General features: G+C 48.9%; 1 protein-coding gene across 8 annotated transcripts in view; it reads right to left on the bottom strand.

Annotated features, from left to right (window-relative positions):
- The window catches only part of LOC149367119 (beta-1,3-galactosyltransferase 5-like), a 41007-nt gene that overhangs the window by 15304 nt on the left and 2708 nt on the right, over nt 1-22995 (bottom strand). The window contains exons 3-7 of one of the 8 annotated variants that reach the window (XM_089554249.1): nt 21912-21993; nt 21717-21842; nt 20661-20750; nt 12953-13011; nt 8776-11411 (exon numbers count right to left, since the gene is read on the bottom strand). The exons of 1 other annotated variant lie outside the window; for it this stretch is intronic. In XM_089554249.1, the coding sequence (XP_089410375.1) occupies nt 10306-11379 (1074 nt within the window). In that variant the 5' untranslated portion in view covers nt 11380-11411; nt 12953-13011; nt 20661-20750; nt 21717-21842; nt 21912-21993 and the 3' untranslated portion in view covers nt 8776-10305. Of the gene's footprint in view, nt 1-8775; nt 11412-12952; nt 13012-19668; nt 19685-20660; nt 20751-21716; nt 21843-21911; nt 22850-22995 lie in introns of those variants that run through there. 6 more of the 8 variants (XM_089554265.1, XM_089554275.1, XM_089554244.1 and 3 more) reach the window with 6 other exon arrangements.

Here is a 22995-nt window from a genome sequence, read left to right as displayed (position 1 = left end):
TGCCGTCTGTGTAACGTGCCTGAGACAATTGATCATTGCTTCATCCTGTGCCGTGATGCCATGTTCTTTTGGGACATACTACAACGAACTCTTAAGAGGGACATTGAAATTACACCATACACTATTAGATTTCTGCCTGTTGGGAAAAACTCTGTTGTGCCTTATGATCTGTCTGTGTTCATGGGACTATTCAGTCTTTGGAAAAGCCGTTTGATGGACAGACACGCCGAGCCACCAAGGTCGTCCAAATCTGTGTTTCGTGAACAGTGTGCTTTGGTGAGGAGTGCATATGCTGCACGCGAAGAACCTCCAAGCTGGCTGCCGTGCCTAGATGCATGTGTGTGCCTCCCTGAATTTTGATGTTCTGATGGGGATGCAGTGTTGAGTTAGGGCTATGGCGGGCTCGTATTAAGCAGCCCGGTAACTTGAGACGCGAACCAGTTTGATTAAAGTTTTCCCCCTTTTTACGGAAGTTCTTCCATGCAATAAAGAGAAAAAAAAGAGCTGGCATGGCGGAATGGTAGCGTCTCCGCTTCAAATGGCAAAGGCCCTGGTTCGATTCCCAGCCTCGACGTAGTTTCTTTTTATGTAGTGACGCCGAAACGTGACGTCACGGCACACGGTATACGGCATCCGCGAAGCTCGGCTCCGACCCTCGTATTGAAGCTTTTCGCTTCAAAACAACCACATGCCGCCGGTGGTATCGAAACCACGACCTCCGAATTTCGGTCTAGAGCACCGGACGCGGAAAGTTGCAGTTACTAACTGAAACTCAAGGAACTTATGTGGAACTAGATTAAGAGTGCACCTGTGCCGCTTTGTCCATTTGTGTCTCAGTGTGCTGTTGTTCTACCGCACTCGAGTGTTAGCGCCAGTTTTGCCGCAGCCGTAGCTGTGCGCTCTCGAGAGCCCCGACTTCATGACTTGGTCCAGACCATGGCTCCCGGATCCTGTTCTCTGGAAGGCGAGGCCGTCAAATCATTTCACCACTGCTCTTTTTACTTTCTTACAGCCACGAAAGTATGTATACTAAAAAACAAATATGGTGCCGTAGGTGCTCCCGCATGACTCCAGTGGATGCTGCGTTTGCATTGAACTTCTGCGTGCATCTGTTGCTATGCTTCAGTTTTGTAGGGAAAAAAAAAGCATCGGATTTGCTTGTGCTGCAGGGCTCTAGAGGAACGCTTTCCTTGTAACTTCAAAACTGAAATTTTAGCAACTCGTTTTTGGCTACGAACTCGCCATTAACATTAACGAGCCGATTGAGGGTATTAAACGTTATTTTTGGGAGAGTTGGATAGCGAAGCTGAAATGATTACTCTCTACTTACCCAGTTTATTGGTTCCGGTAAAGCGCTTCCTTGGTTCCGGTAAAGGGCTTGTAACAGGTTAAAACTAGAGAAAACTAACCATCTATTCACTCTAATTATAAATATACGTGAGTTTGCTCTTGACCTTTAGCAGTACCTGTGCCTCGGTTACCTCGTCAGAAAAATAACATGGAAATTTCCTCGTGTATGTACGTCTATTCTACGTACAACTATTATATTCCATTGAGCTAAATTTTTTCCATCAACAATCAGAACGAAAACGTGACCGAAAGTGTGATAGCGAAGCTCAAATGTTGACTCTCTGCTTATCCAGATTATTGAAGTCCCTCACGTCCATCGCGGATAACAGTTATTTCTTCAAAAGGTTTTCTTTCTATTGCAATCATCCTACTATTGGAAATTTTTTGTTGATCGCTGAAACACCCGATGAAACGCTCAATCTTTAAAACTTATATACTGCACTATGTATTTAAGTTCTGACTACCGTTTAAACATACATCAAGGCATACTTAGTTATTTCCTTGACATGTTTGCCCTCGATCGCCCTGAACAATTCCCGTTCATTTTCCCCGCTCCAACCTAAGTTCTCTATGACCTTTGAAGCACGCTGGATGGGGCACTAAGTAGATAATTCCAGTATTAGATAAGCTCCTATACTGCTGTTCTTTGTTAGAATCAGAAAGCAGCAGTGCCAGCGAAGGCACCTCTAATGGTATTAGCACAAAGTGCGAGACCATCTTAACTGCAGTTCACGGCAATTTTCCGTACAGATTCTCCCGAAGTCGCGCCGATGTTGGTGCCGAACCTGATTCCGAATAAGACCGAATGTTTTAATGGCAAAACATTACTGGTCTTATTACAAGAAAAGCCGGCGGCGTGAGCTCGTGCTCGCACATGATACAGAAAATCCTAGCGACGGCAAGAAAAAATTCAGGGGGCCGCTTTGTTGAGCTAAAGTGCGATGAGGCGAGAGCCTTAAAGGGATACTGAGGCGGCTTTCGAATCAGCTGATTTTTTAGGGTTTTGAAGTAGTGTCATTGCTGATCACGTCTGTGAAATTATTTTTTCGATTTTGGCTAAAACAGTGGCGCAATCACCAATTAAAAACGCGATGTTTAAATCTCCCGCGCCCGCGCGAGCGGCAGGAGAGGAGAACAGCGGAGAGGGAAACCTCGTCCATGTCGGCCAACGTGACGTCACGTTGAGGAGTCGGGGATACTTCGGCGCACCCGAGAGAGCTTTCAGCGCGCGTTGTTTCTTGTGCTGCATGCGTTGTTCCTCGTACTGCGTGCGTTGGGACGTACAAAGCGTGTCAGCCGACCTTGAGAATCAGATTCAACACGAGGTACTACTCTGCGTCCGTGTCCACGAACAACTACGGCCGCGACTGTGTCGTCTTCCACTGTTTTCCGCAAGATCATAAGCTCGCAGCATAAGCGCTCGCTGCTGTGACGAAGAATTCAAGCCGACCAAAGCAAGCCTACTCTGCTCGAAGCACTTTCGTAAGAGCGGCTACATGCAGAGCTTGTCCCTAATGTGATCTCTGGAGATTTTCTGTCGCCCACTTAACCATGACGCAGTTCCTTTGATTTCCTCGCGCATGAGAGGCGTGTCACCATTCCGAAGAAGCGCCTCTTCTAAAAGTAGAAACATGATCCCTTAGCCCCTGCAGAAACCGAATAGAGGCTCAAGCATGTGCTGCTCTAGCTTAGGTGCGACCAGACCACCTGAGGCGTGCTCAACAAGGCTCGGTTAGTGATTTTATACTCGGTTTGACGTGTCCAAGCAAGCAAGCAAGCAAGCAAGCAAGCAAGCAAGCAAGCAAGCAAGCAAGCAAGCAAGCAAGCAAGCAAGCAAGCAAAACAAAGCACAATAAAGCAAAGCAAACAAGCATCGAAGCTCTTCATATGCGGCATCTCGTTTAATCGTAGCTAAGCGATTAAAATGAAAGCGTCCGACGTTCTGATTTCGGATGCAAATTTAAGAGAAATGAATGCCAAAAAAACACGATGTTTCGCAACCTTACTTTGTTTCTTCATCAAGTTGTGGCAGCGGGCGAGTTGCAGCTAGCTTGGCTTTTAAACAAACATAGTTGGTCACTACTTCACTGAACCTGAACTGCAAATCTAGGAAGGGCGAACGTTTCCGAGGCAGCGATTAATATATTCTGGCTTCTGCTTAACGCGCCACGAGTGAAACAGCAACCAATTGTGCGCGTATTTGGCTTGGTTTCCAGCGCACAATGATTCCGTCACTATCCTGTGGTCACATGCTTCGCAGTGCTTGGCCACTGCGCTTCGCTAATTTTGACATCAACTTTGTGCTGCTTCATCGCTTCCTTGAGGGAGGGAGGGAAAACTTTATTTACACTAATGGTTTTTCCTGCGGTTTGGGGGCATCTTCAGAGACGTCTTGGTTCTACCCCCAGGAGTCTTCTCTGTCGAAGTCGTCCGCCTCTAATCAGTGGGCGGTTGCCCTCAGTCCAGGGCTCCGCTGGCCACTGCCGCCCGTTGAGCTCGCTGTACCAGACCTTGTTGGTCTTCGCAGCGGTCGCTGGACAGCAGAGTCTCCCACTGCTCCGCACTCGGGTTTTGTATTTTGGGGACCACGTCTATGTTTTGGCAGGCCCATGTGATGTGGTATAGTGTAGGTTTTTCGTCGCACCAGGGACATTTGTTCGTGTATATCGTAGGGTGCATTTTGTTTAGTATATGTAGGTTTGGGAAAGAGCCTGTTTGTAATTGTCTCCAAGTGACAGCTTCCTCTCTGCTGAGAGATTTGTGCGGTGGGCGATATCGCATTCTTCTGCCTCTATAGTTTTGTAGTATGGCCGAGTATTCCCTGGCTGCTGGCGCGAGTTCCGCGGTCTCGTCCGAAGCTCGGAAAGTAATGTATCCTCGAGCTATCCTGTCGGCCTCTCGGTTCCCTGCCACCCCCGTGTGCCCCGGTACCCACACAATTTTGTGTCGGACCTTGTCGTTTTATTCTTCCCGGTTTTTAATTCTGTCACTCGCTGCGAGGAGTATACGGAGCGCGTGACGACCTATCCTGTCATTCATGTAATTTCGGCAGGCTGTTTGAGAGTCCGTAAGTATTGTTAGTGACCGCCCGGTTCTATAGCCCTCCGCCACCGCTAGAGCAACGGCTCCTTCCTCGGACTCTGCAGCTGTGCAGCCTCGGAGAGACGCGCTGGTCATTTCGCGTAAAGACGAATCCTTGAAAAAATTCAGGGGGCACTTTGACTGTCTAAAGTGGGTAGAGGCGGAAGCGTTTTCCGCACCACCTTCGCTGTTTCTGTGGCACTGGTGGCGTCACATATATTTGAGTACTAATTACTAAGTGATGGCAAATCACTAATTAATTGTTAATTACTGATTGATGCCTGAATGCTAATTAAGTGCTAATTAATGACGCTTAAGCTTCGCCTTTAGGAGTGGAACGCGACAGCGCGTTGTAGCGCTGCCAGGGAGTCCAGGGAACGCCACCACCCGTTCGGCGCGATCCCTTGCCCTTTGAACGCAACGCTTCTTGAGGAAAGGAAATGGCGCAGTAATTCTCTGTCATCTCGGTGGACACCTGAACCGCATCGTAGAGGAAGGGAGGTGGGAGTGAAAGAAGATAGATAAAGAGGAGCCGTAATGAAGAAAATGAAAATTGTATTTGAGGAAAGGAAATTACGCAGTAACTGTGTCACAAAATTCAGGGGGCACTTTTTTGACCTAAAGTGTGGTCACTAATGTGTGGTTAAGATGTTAAGCTTTGCCCCTAAGAGTGGAACGCGACAGCGTCTTGCAACACTGCCAAGGAGTCCATAGAACGCCATCGCCCATTCGGTTCTACGCCTCGCTCGTCGGTAAATTGGTTTTTGAGGAAAGGAAATGTATGTCTCTCATTTGTCGGTGGACACCTAAACCTCGCCGGAAGGGAATGGATGAGGATGAGAGTGAGTGAAGACACCGTATTCACTAGACGCGCCTTTGTTCATTCCAAACCATCGAGCTGGCATGGCTGAGTGGATAGCGTGCTCGTCTCTCACGCCGAAGACCGGGGCTCGATTCCTGAGCTCGACCAATTTCTTAATCGCTTTTATTTATTTATATGGCCTGACTAGTAAAGCTAATTAGGCTAATTGGTAATTAAGCAATTAACTAAGCTCAGTCCCACTTACTTGGAGCATCACTATGCGATCCCTTCAATTGGTTTTATGGTTACTAGCCAAAGTGCAATTGGCTCCGTTTGAAATTCGCGCACTGTGACGTCACGACCGTTTCCACCAATTGAAAAGCGTGACATTTTCTGTCGACAACTGCTGCTTACAACGATGAGACATTAAAGGCTTCCGCCTTAATACTTTCTTGCCCCAACCTACGCCGGGTACTGACACAGCGCTGCCTTTTCTTTAGGATGACGCTCTTTCGGGCGAGCCAGGACGCGTCCGGTGGTGGCAATTGACTTGAGTATTGTTCGCACCCTTTCCTTTCCGAGAATACCAGCCGAGGCTGTGCTGGCACCTTTTACGCATGGTCTGCATACGCGTCTTTCACGCTGGCGTATCCTTGTGCTAGGCGTAGAATTTTTTGCTCGTGTCTTTTTTGCTTTCAGGTGATACGTGGAATGAACAAACTGTAGTATCCTTTTAAGGCGGAAGCCTTTAATGCCTCATCGTTGTAAGCAGGAGCTGTCGACAAGAAATGTCACGCTTTTCAGTTGGTCGAAACGGTCGTAACGTCACAGTGCGCGAATTTCAAACGGGACCAATTGTACTTCGGCTACTAACCATGCAATCAATTAAAGGGATCGTATAGTGATGCTCCAAGTAAGTTTGAGTTTAGTTAATTGCTTACTTAACCAATCAGTCCAATTAACCTTTCTAGTCAGGCCAGATAAATAAATAAAACCGAGTAAGAAATTGTCCGAGCTTGGGAATCGAACCCCGGTCTTCGGAGTGCGAGACGAGCATGCTATCCACTCCGCCATGCCAGCTCGATGGTTTGGAATGAACAAAGGCGCGTCTAGTGAATACGGTGTCTTCGCTCACTGCCATCCTCCTCCCTTCCCTTCCGACGAGGTTTAGCTGTCCACCGAGATGTGAGAGAGAAATACATATCCTTTCCTCAAAAAACCAATTTACCGACGAGTGAGGCGTAGAACCGAATAGGCGATGGCGTTCTATGGACTCCCTGGCAGCGTTGCAAGACACTCTCGCGTTCCACTCTTAGAGGCGAAGCTTACCATCTTAGCCACACATCAGTGACCGCACTTTAGGTCAAAAAAGTGCACCCCCCACCCCCTGAATTTTGACGGGTGTGCACCGAGATATGTGAGATAGTTACTGCGTAATTTTCTTTCCTCAAATACAATTTTCATTTTCTTCATTACAGGCCATCTTTGTCTTTCTTCTTTCACTCCCACTTCCTTCCTTCCTCTACGGTGCGGTTCAGGTGTCCACCGAGATGACAGAGAATTACTGCGCCATTTACTTTCCTCAAAAACCGTTGCGTTCAAACGGCAAGGCATCGCGCCGAACGGGTGGTGGCGTTCAATGGACTCCGTGGCAGCGCTACAACACGCTGTCGCGTTCCACTCCTAAAGGCGAAGCTTAAGCGTCATTAATTGGCAGTTAATTAATGCACCAACAAAATGTGAAGCGAACAATCGTGTAGCAGAATGCAGCACTCAGGCTTTCGCCTTTCAGCACTTTAGCCGCTAAAGTTCCTCGTAATTTTTTCTGCTAAAAAAGGCAATTCGCGCTTGTTTTTGCCTTATTTGGATGCGATATTCGAGCATACAGCATGAAAAACTGTAAGACGCTGCTGCCAGCCTGATTTTCAAAAAAAGCGCTTCAGTCTCCCTTTAAGCGCGGTGTTGCTGTTCGTGTCCCTGATCTGTGGTTAAGATGTTAAGCTTCGCCTCTGAGAGTGCAACGCTGCCAGGGAGTCCACAGAATGCAATCGCCCGTTCGGCTCTACGCCTTGCTGGACGGTAAATTGGTATTTGAGGGAAAGGATATGTACCTCTCTCTGGCATATCTCGGTGTACACCTAAACCTCGCCGGAAGGGAAGGGAGGGAGATGGGAGTGATCTAAGACACCGTATTCACTAGACGCGCCTTTGTCCATTCCAATCCATCGAGCTTGCATGGCGGAGTGGTTAGCGTGCTCGTCTCGCACTCCGGAGGCCCTGGTTCGATTCCCGAACTCGACCAATTTCCTAGTCGGTTTTATTTATATACCTGGCCCGACTAGAAAGGTTAATTAGGATAACTGGTTAATTAAAAATTGACTAAACTCAGTCCCACTTACTTGGAGCATTACTATACCATCCCTTTAATTGGTTGCATGGTTGCAAGCCAAAGTACAATTGGCCCCGTTTGAGATTCGCGCACTATGACGTGACGACCGTTTCGACCAATTGAAAAGCGTGACATTTCTGTCGATAACTCCTGCTTACAACGATGAGGCATTAAAGGCTTCCGCCTTAAATATAGTGTGACGTAATCCAGCGGCCGTATGACGCACCCGGGAAGCCGAGCACCACCACTTATTGCAATCGTATACTTGCCGTTCGTCTATATATACTCGGCAGAGGCCGACCTCCACGTGGAACCAGTTCTTCGCACTTTCGTCAGAAATGTCAGAATTGGTGTGACCAATTTGCGCAGGCTACATTTGCTGCAGAAAAGAGCCGTGCGTTATATTGCTGATGTACTTTATACTTTCTCCACGAACCCTCTTTTTTCATGGTACGACATTCTTCCTGTGTTTTGTTTATAAAATTATAGGTTGATTGTACGCTATAAAGCTATCTTTAAATATCATATGGATTATGCAATTGGTCTTGCAAGACTACAGGTGAATACAAGCGATCGTCAAACCAGATACAAAGAAATGTGGTCCGTGCCCACCTCTAGTACATCCTATGATGAACAATCTTTATCTTACACGTTACCCTCACTGCTAAATTTACTATACCGAGTGGAGTTTGATCCTACCTGCAACCAAAACGATATCGTCAAACGCTTTTGCCAGCTTGTTTTTTTTTCAGGACTAAAATAAGAATTCCATTTTGTTCGCGACAGCTTCTGTTTATACTGTTATTTGCAACGGCATTTTTGTTTGTGTTTCTTTGGTGTTTGCCACTTTCTGCGTGTATTGTTGCATACTCCTTGATACTTGTCTATTTTGTAACTTTGATGTATGACTGGCCGTCACTTTGCTGCTTGCTGACTAGTAAGGGGTCGGGACCTCGTCAAGCTCTCGGAGCTTTTAGTCCCGTGCTCCTCCTCAAAGGAAATAAAGGTGATTGATTGAAAACTGTGATCAAACCGTTCTTCGTATCGCTTTCCGAGTGGTGTCATTCCCGTGTGTATGTGTGTGTGGGCGGTGTCAAACATGGCGCAAGAACCGCAACTAAACGTCTAACTGTTGCAACTCGGCCAACCTCATCACCGTGCAGGGAGAGTATCCGAGCGTTTGCGGTCTCGTGCGCAACCAATACGCGCAGACATAAACTCGTAGAAAAGAACTTTATTACATATAGAAACATTACACGCAATCAATGCATCCAGAAAGAGTAATTCTTTCGTATTCCCACACGTAAGCCGTCTTTAGTGTCTCTGCCAATTTTTTTTTTCTTGGACTGCGCTCGTATAATCGAGAAAACATGCAGCCTGTTGGTTTCTGAGAATATCCTCTAGAATTAAATGCAATGCAGGAAATACTGAATGGCGATTTCCATCGCCTGTTTCACCGGTGGCGCTGTGCGCATTTCTTTTACAGATGATCTACGTGTCGTCACTGTTTAGCCACGCGCTGAAGTACACAAACACAAGTAGACAGAAGTTAAAAGCTGAAAGATTCGGCGAGCGGCGCAGCCACCGTGGACGCCTAAACGGCCATGACAGTTTAATGCAAAGCATATACTGCATTATTTGAAGAAAAGTTTCGCATTTATCTGGTTATCACGTTAATGCGGCTGTACTTCTGCTGCGCCTCTCGTCACCTCACGTGCACCGCATGTAAGGAAGGGATGTGATTCACAAGGGTAGAAACTTTAGCGAGTCGGGGTAACAGTCATCCATGGTATGTGAGGTAGGGCAAAACGGGACAAGGGGCAGAGAAAGACGCACACAGTGCCTGTGTTGTGCGCATCTCTCTCTGTCCCTTGTCCCGTTTTGCGCTACCTCACATACCACGAAAGATGTTGCTCCGCCAGCAGGTCACTGCGTCACTCGAGCGCTTTACACGAAGGCGACGTTACTATAGTGTAAAAGGCAAGCTGTACACCTTAGACGCAAATAATAAGCGAATGTCCATTCTAATGTGGTTGCCTACCTTTCGCTTGCGTTGCATCTATCCTTATGCGCGCACCTAACGACTAGCCGCTGCTCGTACTGGACCGTTAGCTGTGGTCGCTATAGAGAGAGAGAGACTCTTTAATGAAATGCAGAGAATTTAGCCGTCGTTTAAATCACGCTGGCATGCTACTCTGCGCAGGGAGGGTAATTTGGGAGATAAAGACAGAAGGAGAGCAATGTGGAAGAGGTAAAAGAAGAAAAAAAAAACAAAGATAAAATGCGTCCATGAAATGGGTACTAAGGATGCAATGGCGAGTATTGATGTAACCTATGGAATGATGGAGTGCATAGTTCGACAAATGGGCTGACGAAGTTCACTGCATGAAGAATGCATGAAGGTAACGTGCAAGTGAATTTAGAGCTTATCGAGATGTCCAATGTCTTTTAAATATGTAAAAAGAAAGTTCATTGCAAGTCTCTGTTGCCTGAAGCAGGCTAAGGGACCTAAAACTTTGTCCATTGTTATGGGCACTGGGCAGAGCTTCTGCATGCAATGTTCATAGTACGTACGCACGCTCGTTAGCATACGCAGGGCACTCAAGTAGGATATGTTTTACGGTTTCTATCGAGGCACAGTTGTCACAATCTGGATAGAGTTTCTGGCACCTCTGCTTATATACTAGCCATCGGAACAATTGTGCGCCCCGGCGTTCGCAACCAAATTGTCCCACGCCTTATTCAATTCATCCGGCGTGTAACCGTGGCTTGTCAAAATCCTTGGTCCCTCACAGGGCGTGAAGGACGTCCGATAGTTCAAGATTCCTTCATCACGCACTCTTCTTACGCCCGCCTTCTCGGCCACTATGCCGGTGAGGAACACGTCTTCTAGGTGCATAAATGGCGCACGTGAGCTGCCCTGTGCCAGCAGCGGGACACTGTCCCCGGACAGGATATACGCCGGTCCGGCAAGGAAGTCCGGGTACGTCGTGTTCGGGTACTCAGTTGCGGATACGTACCACTTGCTGCTGGGGTTCCTATGCGGTTCCGACTTCTCGTACAACAAACCCCACAGGGTCCTCTTCACGCCTTGCAACTCTCGCACACGAGACGCGAAACCCCATACGTTCAGCAGCATGTCGTCGTCGATCTTGAGCACTATACTGGCTTTTGGACAGTAGACACTCGCCCAGCGGACCACAGTTATTGACTTCAGAGTCAGATTGCGGTAGGAATCTGTGAAGTTGGCCTGAAGGATGTCCCCGTAGTGGGAGTCCTCGGAAATGATGTCGCTCTGGAGCGACTTCAACGGTGGTCTGCCCAGGAGAAAGACAACCTTGTAGCCGCGCTGGCGGGCGGCTTTACCCCATGTACTGCGGATAGCGTTTCGCTGCGCATAGTTAGTGGAACTGGTGATAACCACAATTAGAACGAGTGTTGTGTCTCGAGGGCCAGAACACAGAGTAGGCTTGTTTAGAATGTAACGGAAGGCGTACGGGTCTCCAGTATCCTCCACACGGAAATGTTCCGGAGAGAAACTTACTGCAGCGTCTGCTTCTGAACTGTTTCTACCTGAAAAGCGTTCATTTCTTTTGCGTGTGGCTACTGAAATATAGTAGCTCGCACCTATCAGGCCAGTTTTGAAGAAACGCCTGAAGTTGCACGCAGGGAAGTACCACAGAAACACGACGGAGACGGAAAAGCAGGTTGCAGCACACAGAAGTAGCCTCCATCGTAACGTCCGCTGGAGAGTCATCTCCGGTCGCTAATTGCGCCACCAGGAAGGACCTGCGAACGTAAGGTTTCGTTTTTACACTTGGTTTCGAGGTATTTTCTAGCTTATAAAAGTTACACTTTAGGAACGATTGTTTGAAATTATAACGCGGTACCCTATAGCTAATGGCTCTTTGGATATTTAGAGAGTCGTGAAGCTCTCTAAGGCATTCCATTTTACAGTAAATATGGAATAATGGAAATGAAAAAAAGATAATATTGCGAAAATTCTCACTCGAATTTCACCATACCTAACTGCCAAACTTTCACGCGCATAAAAAAGTGATTACTAGCAGTCGGAAATTCATTTATTCACATATCTCTTACATTAAATTTCGTGTCATCGGCAATATAAACCGGCACAGTTTTTAGCATATTACACGGGAATTAAATGGGCTATTGTAACACTTCCTCTACTCACTGTAATACTTAGGAACTTCACTCCTCCGTATCATTTAATTGTCATTGTCTTCAGTGTGAAAAGCAAATTGACTGCATTTAGCGCAAAAATTCATTTTTTTTGCAAGCAAAGAAATTAATTACAAAATCTTGAAAGGTTATCAAGACAATGTGTTATAACTTGAGATCCCCTTTCTTTCTCTGTAGAAAATCTTAGACCGTAAATGTTTTCATTGTAGCACTTTACTCAGCTCTCGAAGATCTTAGCAATGCGGAGAGAAGGTAACTGAACTCGCAAAAAAAAAAAAAAAAATTCAGGGGGACACTTTGTTGACCGGTGGCCGCCGCGATCTGCTCCGGCGGCGCGCACGGTTCACCTAAAGTGCGGTGAAGCGAGAGCCTTGAGCGCGGTGTTGCTGCTTGTGTCCCTGATGTGTGGTTTAAGGTGTTAAGCTTCGCCTCGAACGCGACAGCGTCTAGGAACGCTTCCAGGGAGTCCACGGAACGCCATCGCCCGTTCGGCTCTAAGCCTTGCTCGTCGGTAAACTGGTCTTTGAGGAAAGAAAATGTGTCTCGCATACCTCGGTGGACACCTGAACCTCGCCATAACGGGAAAGGAGGAAGATGGGAGTGAACGAAGACACCCTATTCACTAGATGGGCCTTTGTTCATTCCAAAGCGTCGAGCTGGCATGGCGGAGTGGTTGCGTGCTCGTCTCGCACTCCGGAGACCCTGGTTCGATTCCCCAATTCGACCAATTTCGGGCTCGGTTTTATTTATTTATCTGGCCTGAGTAGAAATGTTAATTAGGCTAATTGGTTTATGAAGCAATTAACTAAACTCAGTCCCACTTACTTGGAGCATCACTAAACGATCCCTTTAATTGGTTGCATGGTTACTAGCCAAAGTGCAATTGGCCCCGTTTGAAATTCGCGGGCTGTGACGTCCCAACCATTTCGACCAATTGAAAACCGTGACATTTCTGTCGACAACTACAGCTTACAACGATGAGGCATTAAAGTTTTCCGCTGTAATAGAACCAAAACCCACGTGGTATCCGCTTAAGGAAAAATAATACTCTCCTTTCGATATTTACAGTTGGCTTCAAGTTTAAGCCCCTTATCTCAATGCCCTTAGCATAAAGTACTGTGACGTACTTGTTGATGATGGGTGCTTTAATACCAGGCAGGCGGGAAGGCAGACAAGGCCAGGCAAGCTGAGGGAGCAAAGGCGACAGATTGTTGTTGTTGTCCTCTAAGTAATGGCGCGTGCCCACTGCGGGGGATTGGTCAAGACACAGGCGGCAACTGATAGGTGCTCAAAATGTTAAGCAAGAAAATAATGATGGGGAAAATAAAATAATAATGATAATAATAGTAATTAGAAAATAAATGAAAGAAATTCAGATGTGTAATTGAAATAAGCTAAACAAATACTGTGAGATCGGTGACTGAAATAGAGAACGGGGCTAAATATTCCATGTTTCGGAAAGCTTTCGTTGCAGAGAAATATTGATCATGAGAAAGAGCAGAGCTTAAGACGGCAGCCGTTTAGTGTCTGTAAGGAAGTTTTGCATGGCGGAGAGCACATTCCAGTTACTGTGCCCAAGGAAGGAAGCCCCAAGAGAGAGAGCAACCCCAGCTGACAGACTTACACCTAGCTGTCGCAGCGGATGCTCTAGTGGTGGTGGTGGTGGAAAACATTTATTTACAGATAAACATCAGGAGGTAGGCGGCTCCGTAAAGAGGAGAAACGGCGGCAGGTCAACAAGAAATGATCTATCGTTTCGGGTTCTCCGCAGAACGGGCACAATAGGGAGACCGCCATACCAGATCTATAAAGGTAGAAGTTTAAGTGAGGCACGCGACAACGTAGACGCGTGAAGGAAACCTCAAGCTTGCGTGATCGCCATCCTTTACTGCACCACGGGTAAAGGAGATGCCGGAATTCCGGAGAGGAGGTCAGAGCTGATGCTGCGAATTCCTTCAAGTGCAGATACCTGCGAAACCTGGCCGCCGTAATATATGCGCTGGGTGGAAGCACAGATACGACTGGGCCTTGAAGAGATGCCTTCGCCAGGGTATCAGCAACCTCATTCAAATGGATTCCTCTGTGCCCAGGCACCCAGACCAACCGTAATGAACGCACGTGGGGTAGAGTCAAGCATTTGAGTAAGCGAAGTGCCTGAGATGTTGTAGGCGCGGTGAGAGAGGAACACAACAATAATGAATTCGTCATAATTATGACAGAAGACAAAGAGCTGTTTAATTTGCGCAACGCCAAGACTACTGCTAGAAATTCGGCCAAATAAATAGCGGTGTAGTCGGGAAGGCGGAGTGAGAATGACCAGTCAAGGGAGATGGAGAAAATGCCAACACCGGCCTTTTCTTCACACTGTGAGGCGTCTGTCGCTATGAGCACATGAGATCTAAAGCACAGCAAGTAATCCTGCAATAAACCGCTGAGCTAATGAAAAGGCATTAACTTTGCATGTTTTGGAATGATGTCATCGAAGACAATCTGAATAGATGAAGAGTTGGCGCATACCGGACGGATGTCCGAAATGCGGACGTTTAAGGGGTCAAGGAGGAATTGCACAAAACATATCTGAGGGATAGGGAAACGAGACCAGGTTTCGTTGAAAAATGGCCGAGGATGACGAAGGAAGATCAAATTGGAGGCATGAAGCGAGGAATCGCACATTTTTACAAACGTTTTCACCGTTAAGAGCCGAAATCTTGAAGCCAATGATGGAATACGCGCTTCCAGGTAGAAAACGGAATTCGCCACAAATTTTGGAAGGCCCAAACAAAGGCGCAACGCCTGCCGCTCCAAGAGAATCAAGGGGCGAAGTTTATACGCTGGCGCACCAGAGAATGAAACACAGCCGAACTCTAAGACTGGACGGACGTACATTCTATAATCATAAGAAGTGAGTGCCTTCTCATGCCAGAACGAACACTGATCAGCCTGCGCAGCATACCGACTGCTCAGACTCCTTTCGCAGTGATCTGCTCGATATGGGCCCCCCAGGAAAGAGAAGGATCATAAATTACTCCGAGGTATTTGATACTTTGCACTTGAGGAATTACATGGTTCCGGTAAACAATAGATATATTAACTGGACGAGAGAGCGGAAAAAACAATAAAGCACATTTATTGACATTAAGGGAAAGATTAATGTCTCCTAACCTTTCGTCGTCGTCAGCTAAGCGCCACCTGGCAATACTAGGTGGCATTATTCCCCCATTACGAAAAAGAAGAGCGCTGTCAACGTAAGAAAAAAATAAACAAAAAGCGAGCAAAGATCCGCAACTAAAGCGTTCCAAGGCAATCAACGCGTCTGCGTCACCGGGTATATAGTACTGCTTAAGCCGCACAACGTGCACAATGTCAGAGCTGGGCTGTCCGCTTCATAGTTAACTTCACTCACACGCCGTACCACTCTGTAAGGACCCAAATAGTGGCGGAGCAGTTTCTCACAAAAGTCTTGGCGACGGACAGGAGTCCACACGCAGACTTGGTCACCGGGTTTGTAGTCAACCAATCGGTGGCGAATGTTGTAACGGTGCGCGTCGGTGCTCTGCTGTTGCCCTATGTGCTCGCGGGCCAGCTGACGGGCTTCTTCAGCACGTTGGGCAAATTGTTGAGCGTCTGGGTCGAGTTGGTCATCTTCTGGGCACGGGAGTATGGCATCAAGCATGCTCTGGACTTCACGTACGTACACAAGGTGAAACGGAGTAAAGCGCGTAGTTTCCTGCAGGGCTGTGTTGTAGGCGAAGGTGACATACGGCAGGACCTCATCCCAGGTTTTGTGTTGGACATCTACGTACATGGACAACATGTCCGCAAGGGTCCTGTTCAATCGTTCAGTCAAGCCATTGCTCTGCGGATGGTAGGCGGTGGTCTTGCGGTGCGTTGTGCAGCTCAGCCGAAAGATGTGGTCGATTAGCGGCGCTGTAAACGCCGTCCCTCTGTCTGTAATCACGTTCGAAGGGGCGCCATGTCGCAAGACGACGTTGTGCATAAAAGACTCCGCGACTTCGGAAGCTGTGCGACAAGGGTCGCCTTGGTCTCGGCGTAGCGAGTCAAATAGTCGGTAGCAACTATGATCCACTTATTGCCGCCCTGCGACAAGGGGAAAGGGCCGAGGAGGTCCATGCCGATTTCGCCGAACGGAGCGCGTCGGGCTGTAACGGGCTTGAGAAAACCCGCCGGCTTAAGTGGTGGCGTTTTCCGGCGCTAGCATTCTCGGCAGCTTTTAACGTAGCGTTTGACAGCAGCAGAAAGTCCGTGCAAGAAGTACATGTTCCTCACTCTGGCGAGCGTACGTGAAAAGCCCAAGTGGCCAGACGTGGGCTCATCGCGGCAGGCGAAAAGAACGTCAGCTCGGTGATCGGCTGGAATCACGAGAAGGTAAGGTCTATCGTTGCCTCTCGAGTTCTTGTACAAGAGACCTTGCCACAAACAGAAGGAGCCAAGACGTCGAGAGAAGTGGCGAGGTATAGCCGTATTGCTACCTTCGAGGGCGTCATTGAGAGGGCCAAGGTCCGAGTCCGCCCTCTGCCGGGTCAATAGGTCGGAGAAGGTGAGAGTACCAAGGAAGCCGCTGTCGTCATCGGATGCTGCGTCGCCAGATCAATTGGTGCACGCGACAGTGTGTCGGTGTCTTCGTGTCTGCGGCCAGACTTGTAGACGAGGGTGATGTCAAATTCCTGGAGCCGTAAGCTCCAGCGTGCCAGGCGTCCGGATGGGTCTCGCAAATTTGCCAGCCAGCATAGGCAGTTGTGATCGGTTACGACTTTGAATGGGCGGTCGTGTAGATAAGGGCAAAACTTCATGGTGGCAAACACGACCGCAAGACATTCTTTTTCAGACGTGGAGCAATTGCTCTCGGCGCGGGAGAGAGTACGGCTAGCATAGGCGATAACCCTCTCAACGCCCTCTTGGTGTTGAACGAGGACAGCGCCAAGACCGATGTTACTGTCGTCGGTGTGGACCTCGGTATCGGCATCTTCGCCTAAGTGCGCAAGAACAGAAGGTGTTTGAAGGCGCTTTCGGAGCGTAGAGAAAGCGATCTGTTGCTCAGTGGTCCAGACAAAAGAGGCGGTATTCCTGGTGAGGCGCGTCAACGGCTCGGCAATTGTGGAAGGGTCCGCAATAAAGCGCCGATAATATGCACAGACACCCAGGAAGCGCTGGACAGCTTTCTTGTCGGTTGGAACGGGAAAACGTGCGCCGGCGGCAGTATTTTCGGGGTCCGGCCGCACTCCCTCAGCGCTCACAACGTGACCCAGAAATTTGAGCTCTTCGTAACCGAAATGACACTTCTGGTGCTTCAGGGTAAGGGCAGCCAAGCGGAGAGCTTCGAGGACAGCCCGCAGGCGCTGGAGATGTTGATCAGATGTTTCCGGAAAAACGACGACATCGTCCAAGTAAACAAGACAGCTTTGCCACTTGAGGCCTGTGAGGACGGTGTCCATCACCCTTTGTAACGTAGCCGGGGCGGGGCTCAAACCGATAGGAAGCACTTTGAATTCATAGAGGCCATCTAGAGTCACAAAAGCGGTTTTTTCGCGGTCCCGTCCGTCTACTTCAATTTGCTAATAGCCGCTCTTCAAGTCAATGGATGAGAAGTACTTAGCGCGCCGCAATCTATCCAGTGAGTCGTCAATGCGCGGCAACGGGTAGACGTCCTTTTTGGTCACACTGTTCAGTTTGCGATAGTCGAGACAAAACCGGAGAGTGCCGTCCTTCTTCCTAACGAGGACTACAGGCGAAGACCACGGGCTTTGGGAAGGTTGAACAACGCCATCGTCAAGCATTTCCTGAACCTGAGTTTGAATAACTGCACGTTCTTTAGCAGAAACACGGTAAGGCTGCTGTCGTATAGGGCGAGCGTCGTCATAGGTGATGATGCGGTGCTGCGTGATGGGTGTTTGACGAACCTTCGAGGCGAAAGCGAAGCACGGCTTGTATTCCAGCAGTAGTTGCTCCAAGGCCAGTCGCTGCTCCCGAGACAGGTGGCAGTTTATGTCGACGTTTGCAAGGGAGGGTTCGCCAGTACCGGCTGCCTCGGACGCAAAACAAACAGGAATATCGATAACAGGCTCGGCAGAAGCGATAGGAGTTCCTGCAAAAAAGGTACCGGTACTCATTACAAAAAATTAGTGACCAGGACTGCAGACCGGCCACCACGAAGCGTTATTAGGCTGCGAGCGGCGCAGATGCCTTGAGTAAGCAGGAGTGACTGCTTCTGCGTCATGCAAGTCGTTGCAGGTGACTTCAACCAAAACACTGCTCCGTGGCGGCAACGTGACACTGACTGCAGAAACACGAAGGGCGGCACTGCGGTGGCAACAGTTGGCGAGGTGGGTCGCTTTACTGGTCGAAAAGGTGACGGTTCTTAAGCGGAGGTCGATGACAGCACCATACTCCTGCAGAAGGTCAATGGCGATAATGAGATCGCGGGAGCAATTGCAGAGAACTACACAACTGACGACGAACGTAGATCCGTGAATCTGAACGCGAGCCGTGCAAATAGCGTTTGGGGTAACGAGATGACTACCGGCAGTGCGAAGATGCACCACAGAACAAGGCATAAGCACTTTTGCGGAAGAGTCGCCAATTTATCTATCATAATTAAATAGTCGGCCCCGGTGTCCACTAATGCACTGACTCTACGGCCGTCGAGAAGAACAGGTATGTCCAAAGAAACGGGGATGTCTAGGTCGGATGACGGTGCCATCTGCTCACGGTCGAAGCGTAGCGGCGGCGGCGGGAGGTCTTCAGCGCAGCGACTGCCAGTGACCTCGCTCCCGAAGGTCGCTGATGATCTCAGTTTTCCCGGCGAGGGCTGGGCGAGCGACCCTGTGCCGCTCGCGAGGAGCTGCTCGGGTTCGAGGAAGAGCGCCTTGGAGAAGATGAGCGCGGCTGATGCGGCGCACGGGCTGAAATTCGCTGTTCCGCGAGGAAGTCGTCAATGGCAGGGGGCCGGTGGCTAAACCGGGGTCTGGGCGAATCAGCTCGAAAGCTCTGCAGACCGGCCCGTCGATAAGAGCAATTGCGGTAGAGGTGGCCTGGTTCTCCGCAGTGACAGCAGAGAAGCCGGTTGTCAGGTGTGCGCCAGACATGAGCCTTCCGCAAGTGCGCTCGGCGATCGTCGAAATACGGCACTGGTGGTACTGAGGACAGCGGCACAGGAGGCATTACTGGAAACAGCGGTGGCGAAGCGGCAGCCTGGCGCCTCGCAACTTCGGCGTAGGTGGGGCGGCTGTAGTTTTGGTGGGGCGGCGTAGGTGGGGCGGCTGACGCTTTCGTTCGGCAGCTGGATGCGGGATTGTAGTGTACGCTCAGCTCGTTCGGAACGATCTACACTAGTGTACGCCTCCAACAACCGACGACGGAACTCATGCCACGAGATTAAACCGTCCTCCCGGTTTTCAAACCAGGTGCGAGCACCATCCTCGAGGCTGAAGTAAACATTCCGGAGTTTAGCTGCGTCGTCCCATTGGTTAAACGCAGATACGCGTTCAAAGTGAAGGAGCCAGTCCTCCACATCCTCAAAAAATTCCCCATGGAACGTCTTGGGTATCCGCGGAGTCTGCAAGGTGTAGGTGTAGGTGTACCGGCGGTTTGCAGAGAAGGAGGTGCGGCTGTCGCGATGGCGCCGCTCACTAATGGTCCAACATCCGCAGGCAGTCCCTGGATCCTCCGACTGAAGCGACGTACAGGGGTGTCAAGCGGTACAGGGCTGGCGTGACGGCTGCCTGGAGGGGCCTCTTGCATGGGCTAACGGGCACCCCGCGCATCCACCAGACTGTAACGTACTTGTTGACGATGGGTGCTTTAATACCAGGCAGGCGGGAAGAAAGACAAGGCCAGGCAAGCTGAGGCAGCAAAGCCGACAGATTAAATGATTATGATGATGATGATGATGATGTCCTCAGGCTGAATGGCACATACCCACGGCGGGTGATTGGCCAGGGTGCATAGCGGATACAAAGGCACTGATGTACAGGGAATGGAGTATATTTAAATTTAAAATTTTGGGACGCAGAGATAGAATTTGTACAAAACAAAAAATACGGAGAAGGAAAAGTTGCGAATTCACATTCTAGCAGAGGAATCTACCAGATAAATTTATATAATCGTGAAGATTCCTCACGGCGCGAGCCCTACTTCGTCGTCGTCAGCTATGCGCCACCTGTCAATACTAGGTGGGATTATCATAATCTATGTAAGACACCTGACCCTATAATAGTAATAGCAGGCCGTGGTTCATAAACGAGGCCCTTGGAAATATATTGGATTGCATTATTCTCCGCTTACTTATTTCTTATGATCTGATTCTATGGTAGCCACTTGACCCTGGTATGCACGTCTCCCGCCCCCTGAATATGCCAGCCTAGAGTGGCCTCTCTTGCTTTTAAGCATTTCCAGAGTTTTCTTTCATTTCACTTCTAAGTAGCACGGAAAACAGGGCGAGCTGGTGAACGTTTCGTATTTCGAACACCGCGAAAAACGAGCACTAGGCGCTTCGTCTGTGTGCGTGTTTCTTGCTTAGTTCTTGTTTATCACGGTGTTAAAAAGCATTTCTAAGCCTAACCTTGCACCTTGCACCTTGTATAGGTCATCGAGCATACTTTGCAATCTGCTTAATCCGCCTTTTTCACAAGATCTGTGCCCTCCGTAAACAGGCGAAAATTTGTATGCCACTGGTAGATGGATGGATGGATGGATGGATGCGTGCATGCTAAAATATGGGGAGATCACGGAGCATTATAGATTGGAGCGTAGACTGGTACCCCCGCCAGACCCGAAATTAGACAACAGAGAAGCAGAGAAACTTATACGTATCCGCACCCGGTTATGGCGAACCACCTGCTACTGGTTGAAAGCAAACGCTGGCGGGAGACGCATGCTCGATATGGTTCCACGAGGATCCAGGTGTGCCTGCAATGTGGCGTGTGCTTGACAACTGCTGCCATCTGTCGCATGCGCCTCTAACTAACATGAACTGCGCATGCGTAGTGGGAGTTGGCGGTTGGAGGAGAAGAGGCGCGCATTCGCTGTGCGGTCTCGGCAAAAAATCGGATCGAAAGCCACTTTCATCATACAATATTATGTTCTTTAAGTGTCCTCCATCGCTTGTTGTCGCTGGCTGTTTTTGGTCAGTCTTCAAAATCTGATTGAAAATATCGTCTGCTCTTACTTGACCCATTTTATGATTGTGCTCTGTGAGACTTTCTCTGGAGGACTTAGTCGCTGTTAAGTCTCTGTTGCTATTTTCTGCCACCTACGCGTTGCGCTGCTCCAAGCACTGGTTATACGCATTGCTTACAGGATGTGCAGAGGGTTCATATATAATAAAATGCGTCATCGTATTGTACAAAAGCAATGCATCAAGACTGATCATATTCGGTGCATCTCCGTGCAACCTATTCTATGCAACGAATGTTGCGTATATGCAGCACTTTTTCTAGCAGCGAGCATGTACCTTCACTGCATACAGTTCAACGTTGCTTTAATACTATTAACAGTTGCCCTAATGAATTATTTGAAAGTAACAGAATGCCAGCTATCAAATAAATAAACTTTCGAATCATCTTTTTGTAGAATTAAAGCAAGCCTTAGGGCGTTTGTGTAATAGGAGTATGCCTCCATCATACAACAGAGCTATTCTACATTTATACCGACAACCTCTGCCAAAACACCACATTGAGTGACAAGAGAGAGACTAAGCTGAATTCGGCCTTGCTTTTACCGACTGTAAGGCCGAGAATAACACGCGACTTAATGCGTAATCGTGAATACAACATTTAAAACTGGTTGGCTCTAATTAGACACCGTGAAATATGCATGCGGCAAAGATTAAATATGCTAAAAGAGTTTTGCTATAGGGAAACTAATCAATCGTACCTCATGCAGGTGATCGCCTCAAGGAAGTAGTTTGCACAGGCAGGTGTGTTCCTTGCTGGTTCGTTGCATTTTCTGGCCGCTGTGCTGATCTCAGCGAGGGGCACAGCTACGGTCCGTCCATGATTACTGCGCTCCGTATAAAGTGCATTGTGTTAGCGTGGCGGCAACATATGTTGACAGAGCTGAAACACTCACCAAAGTTCGACTGTCTTCTGCTGCGAATAGCCTCACTCCAAGCGCATATGATGCGCGCTGCTTTCCCAACCAATGCTTTCTCCTGCAGAGGTACTGCCATGAATCAATCATCAACATCGCTTGTTTCATTCTTTTGCATCATGGCGGGGCGCTGAGATAACAGATGCCGTTTTTGTTGCGAAGGCAACACTAAGCGAGAAGCCAAGCCATTTCGAGGAACTGACGAAAGGCGATACTGCGCATACGCGAGGAGCAGTGACGTCACAAGGCGCACAGCTGGCGCGCCGCCGCCGTCGCTGCGCGGGGGACTCAGAGGTGCCGCCGCCGCGCTCGCCAGTTGCGCATGCGCAGTAGCGGCGCATAGCTAGCGTGCCGGGGCCGCCGCCGCTGCCGCGCGCTCTCCATTGCCTCTCTCTCTCTCTCCTCGTTGCTTTCGTAATCCTCCAGGTTTAACCAGAGCTAAACCACTGCCAATTCTTTGTCTCTATTAAGCGCTAACAATGTCATTTTTCGAAGTGAAAGGTAGTAACCTACATGAAAAAAAGAGTATACATTGAAGCTTTGCCTCACTCCCTGAAGCTGTGTTGACATTCTGCAAAAATGGCCGATGGACACTGGAGGAGCTGACCAACATGCAGAGCCGACGTATCTGAGGGGTGTGAGACATATATGCGGGGATTCCAGCTGCTGCCTTTATTGCGACTGCGTCGTTGCGCAGCTGTTGCTTTTGAGTGGTGACTCCATGGCACCTGCTAGGCCTACACGTCACACGCCCAGCGCCACCCCACATCAGGTCCCGGAAAAGGGCACCCATCTCCGTGCGTCTCACTCTGAACAGAAAGGAGTTTGAAAACAATGTGGCGGTCGATTTGCGCAGTTAGGCAAAATTCGAACACATGCACGCGCGCGCGCGCGCACACACACACACACACACACACACACGCACACGAGCACGCACGCACACACACACACACACACACACACACACACACACACACACACACACACACACACACACACACACACACACACACACACACACACACACACACACACACACGCACACACACACGCACACACACAC

Source organism: Amblyomma mixtum, chromosome 1 (assembly GCF_055824585.1).
Source record: "Amblyomma mixtum isolate Tamu chromosome 1, ASM5582458v1, whole genome shotgun sequence".
Lineage (NCBI taxonomy): Eukaryota > Metazoa > Arthropoda > Arachnida > Ixodida > Ixodidae > Amblyomma > Amblyomma mixtum.
Note: the sequence above shows the minus strand (reverse complement) of the source record. Positions and strands in the feature narration are given on the sequence as shown.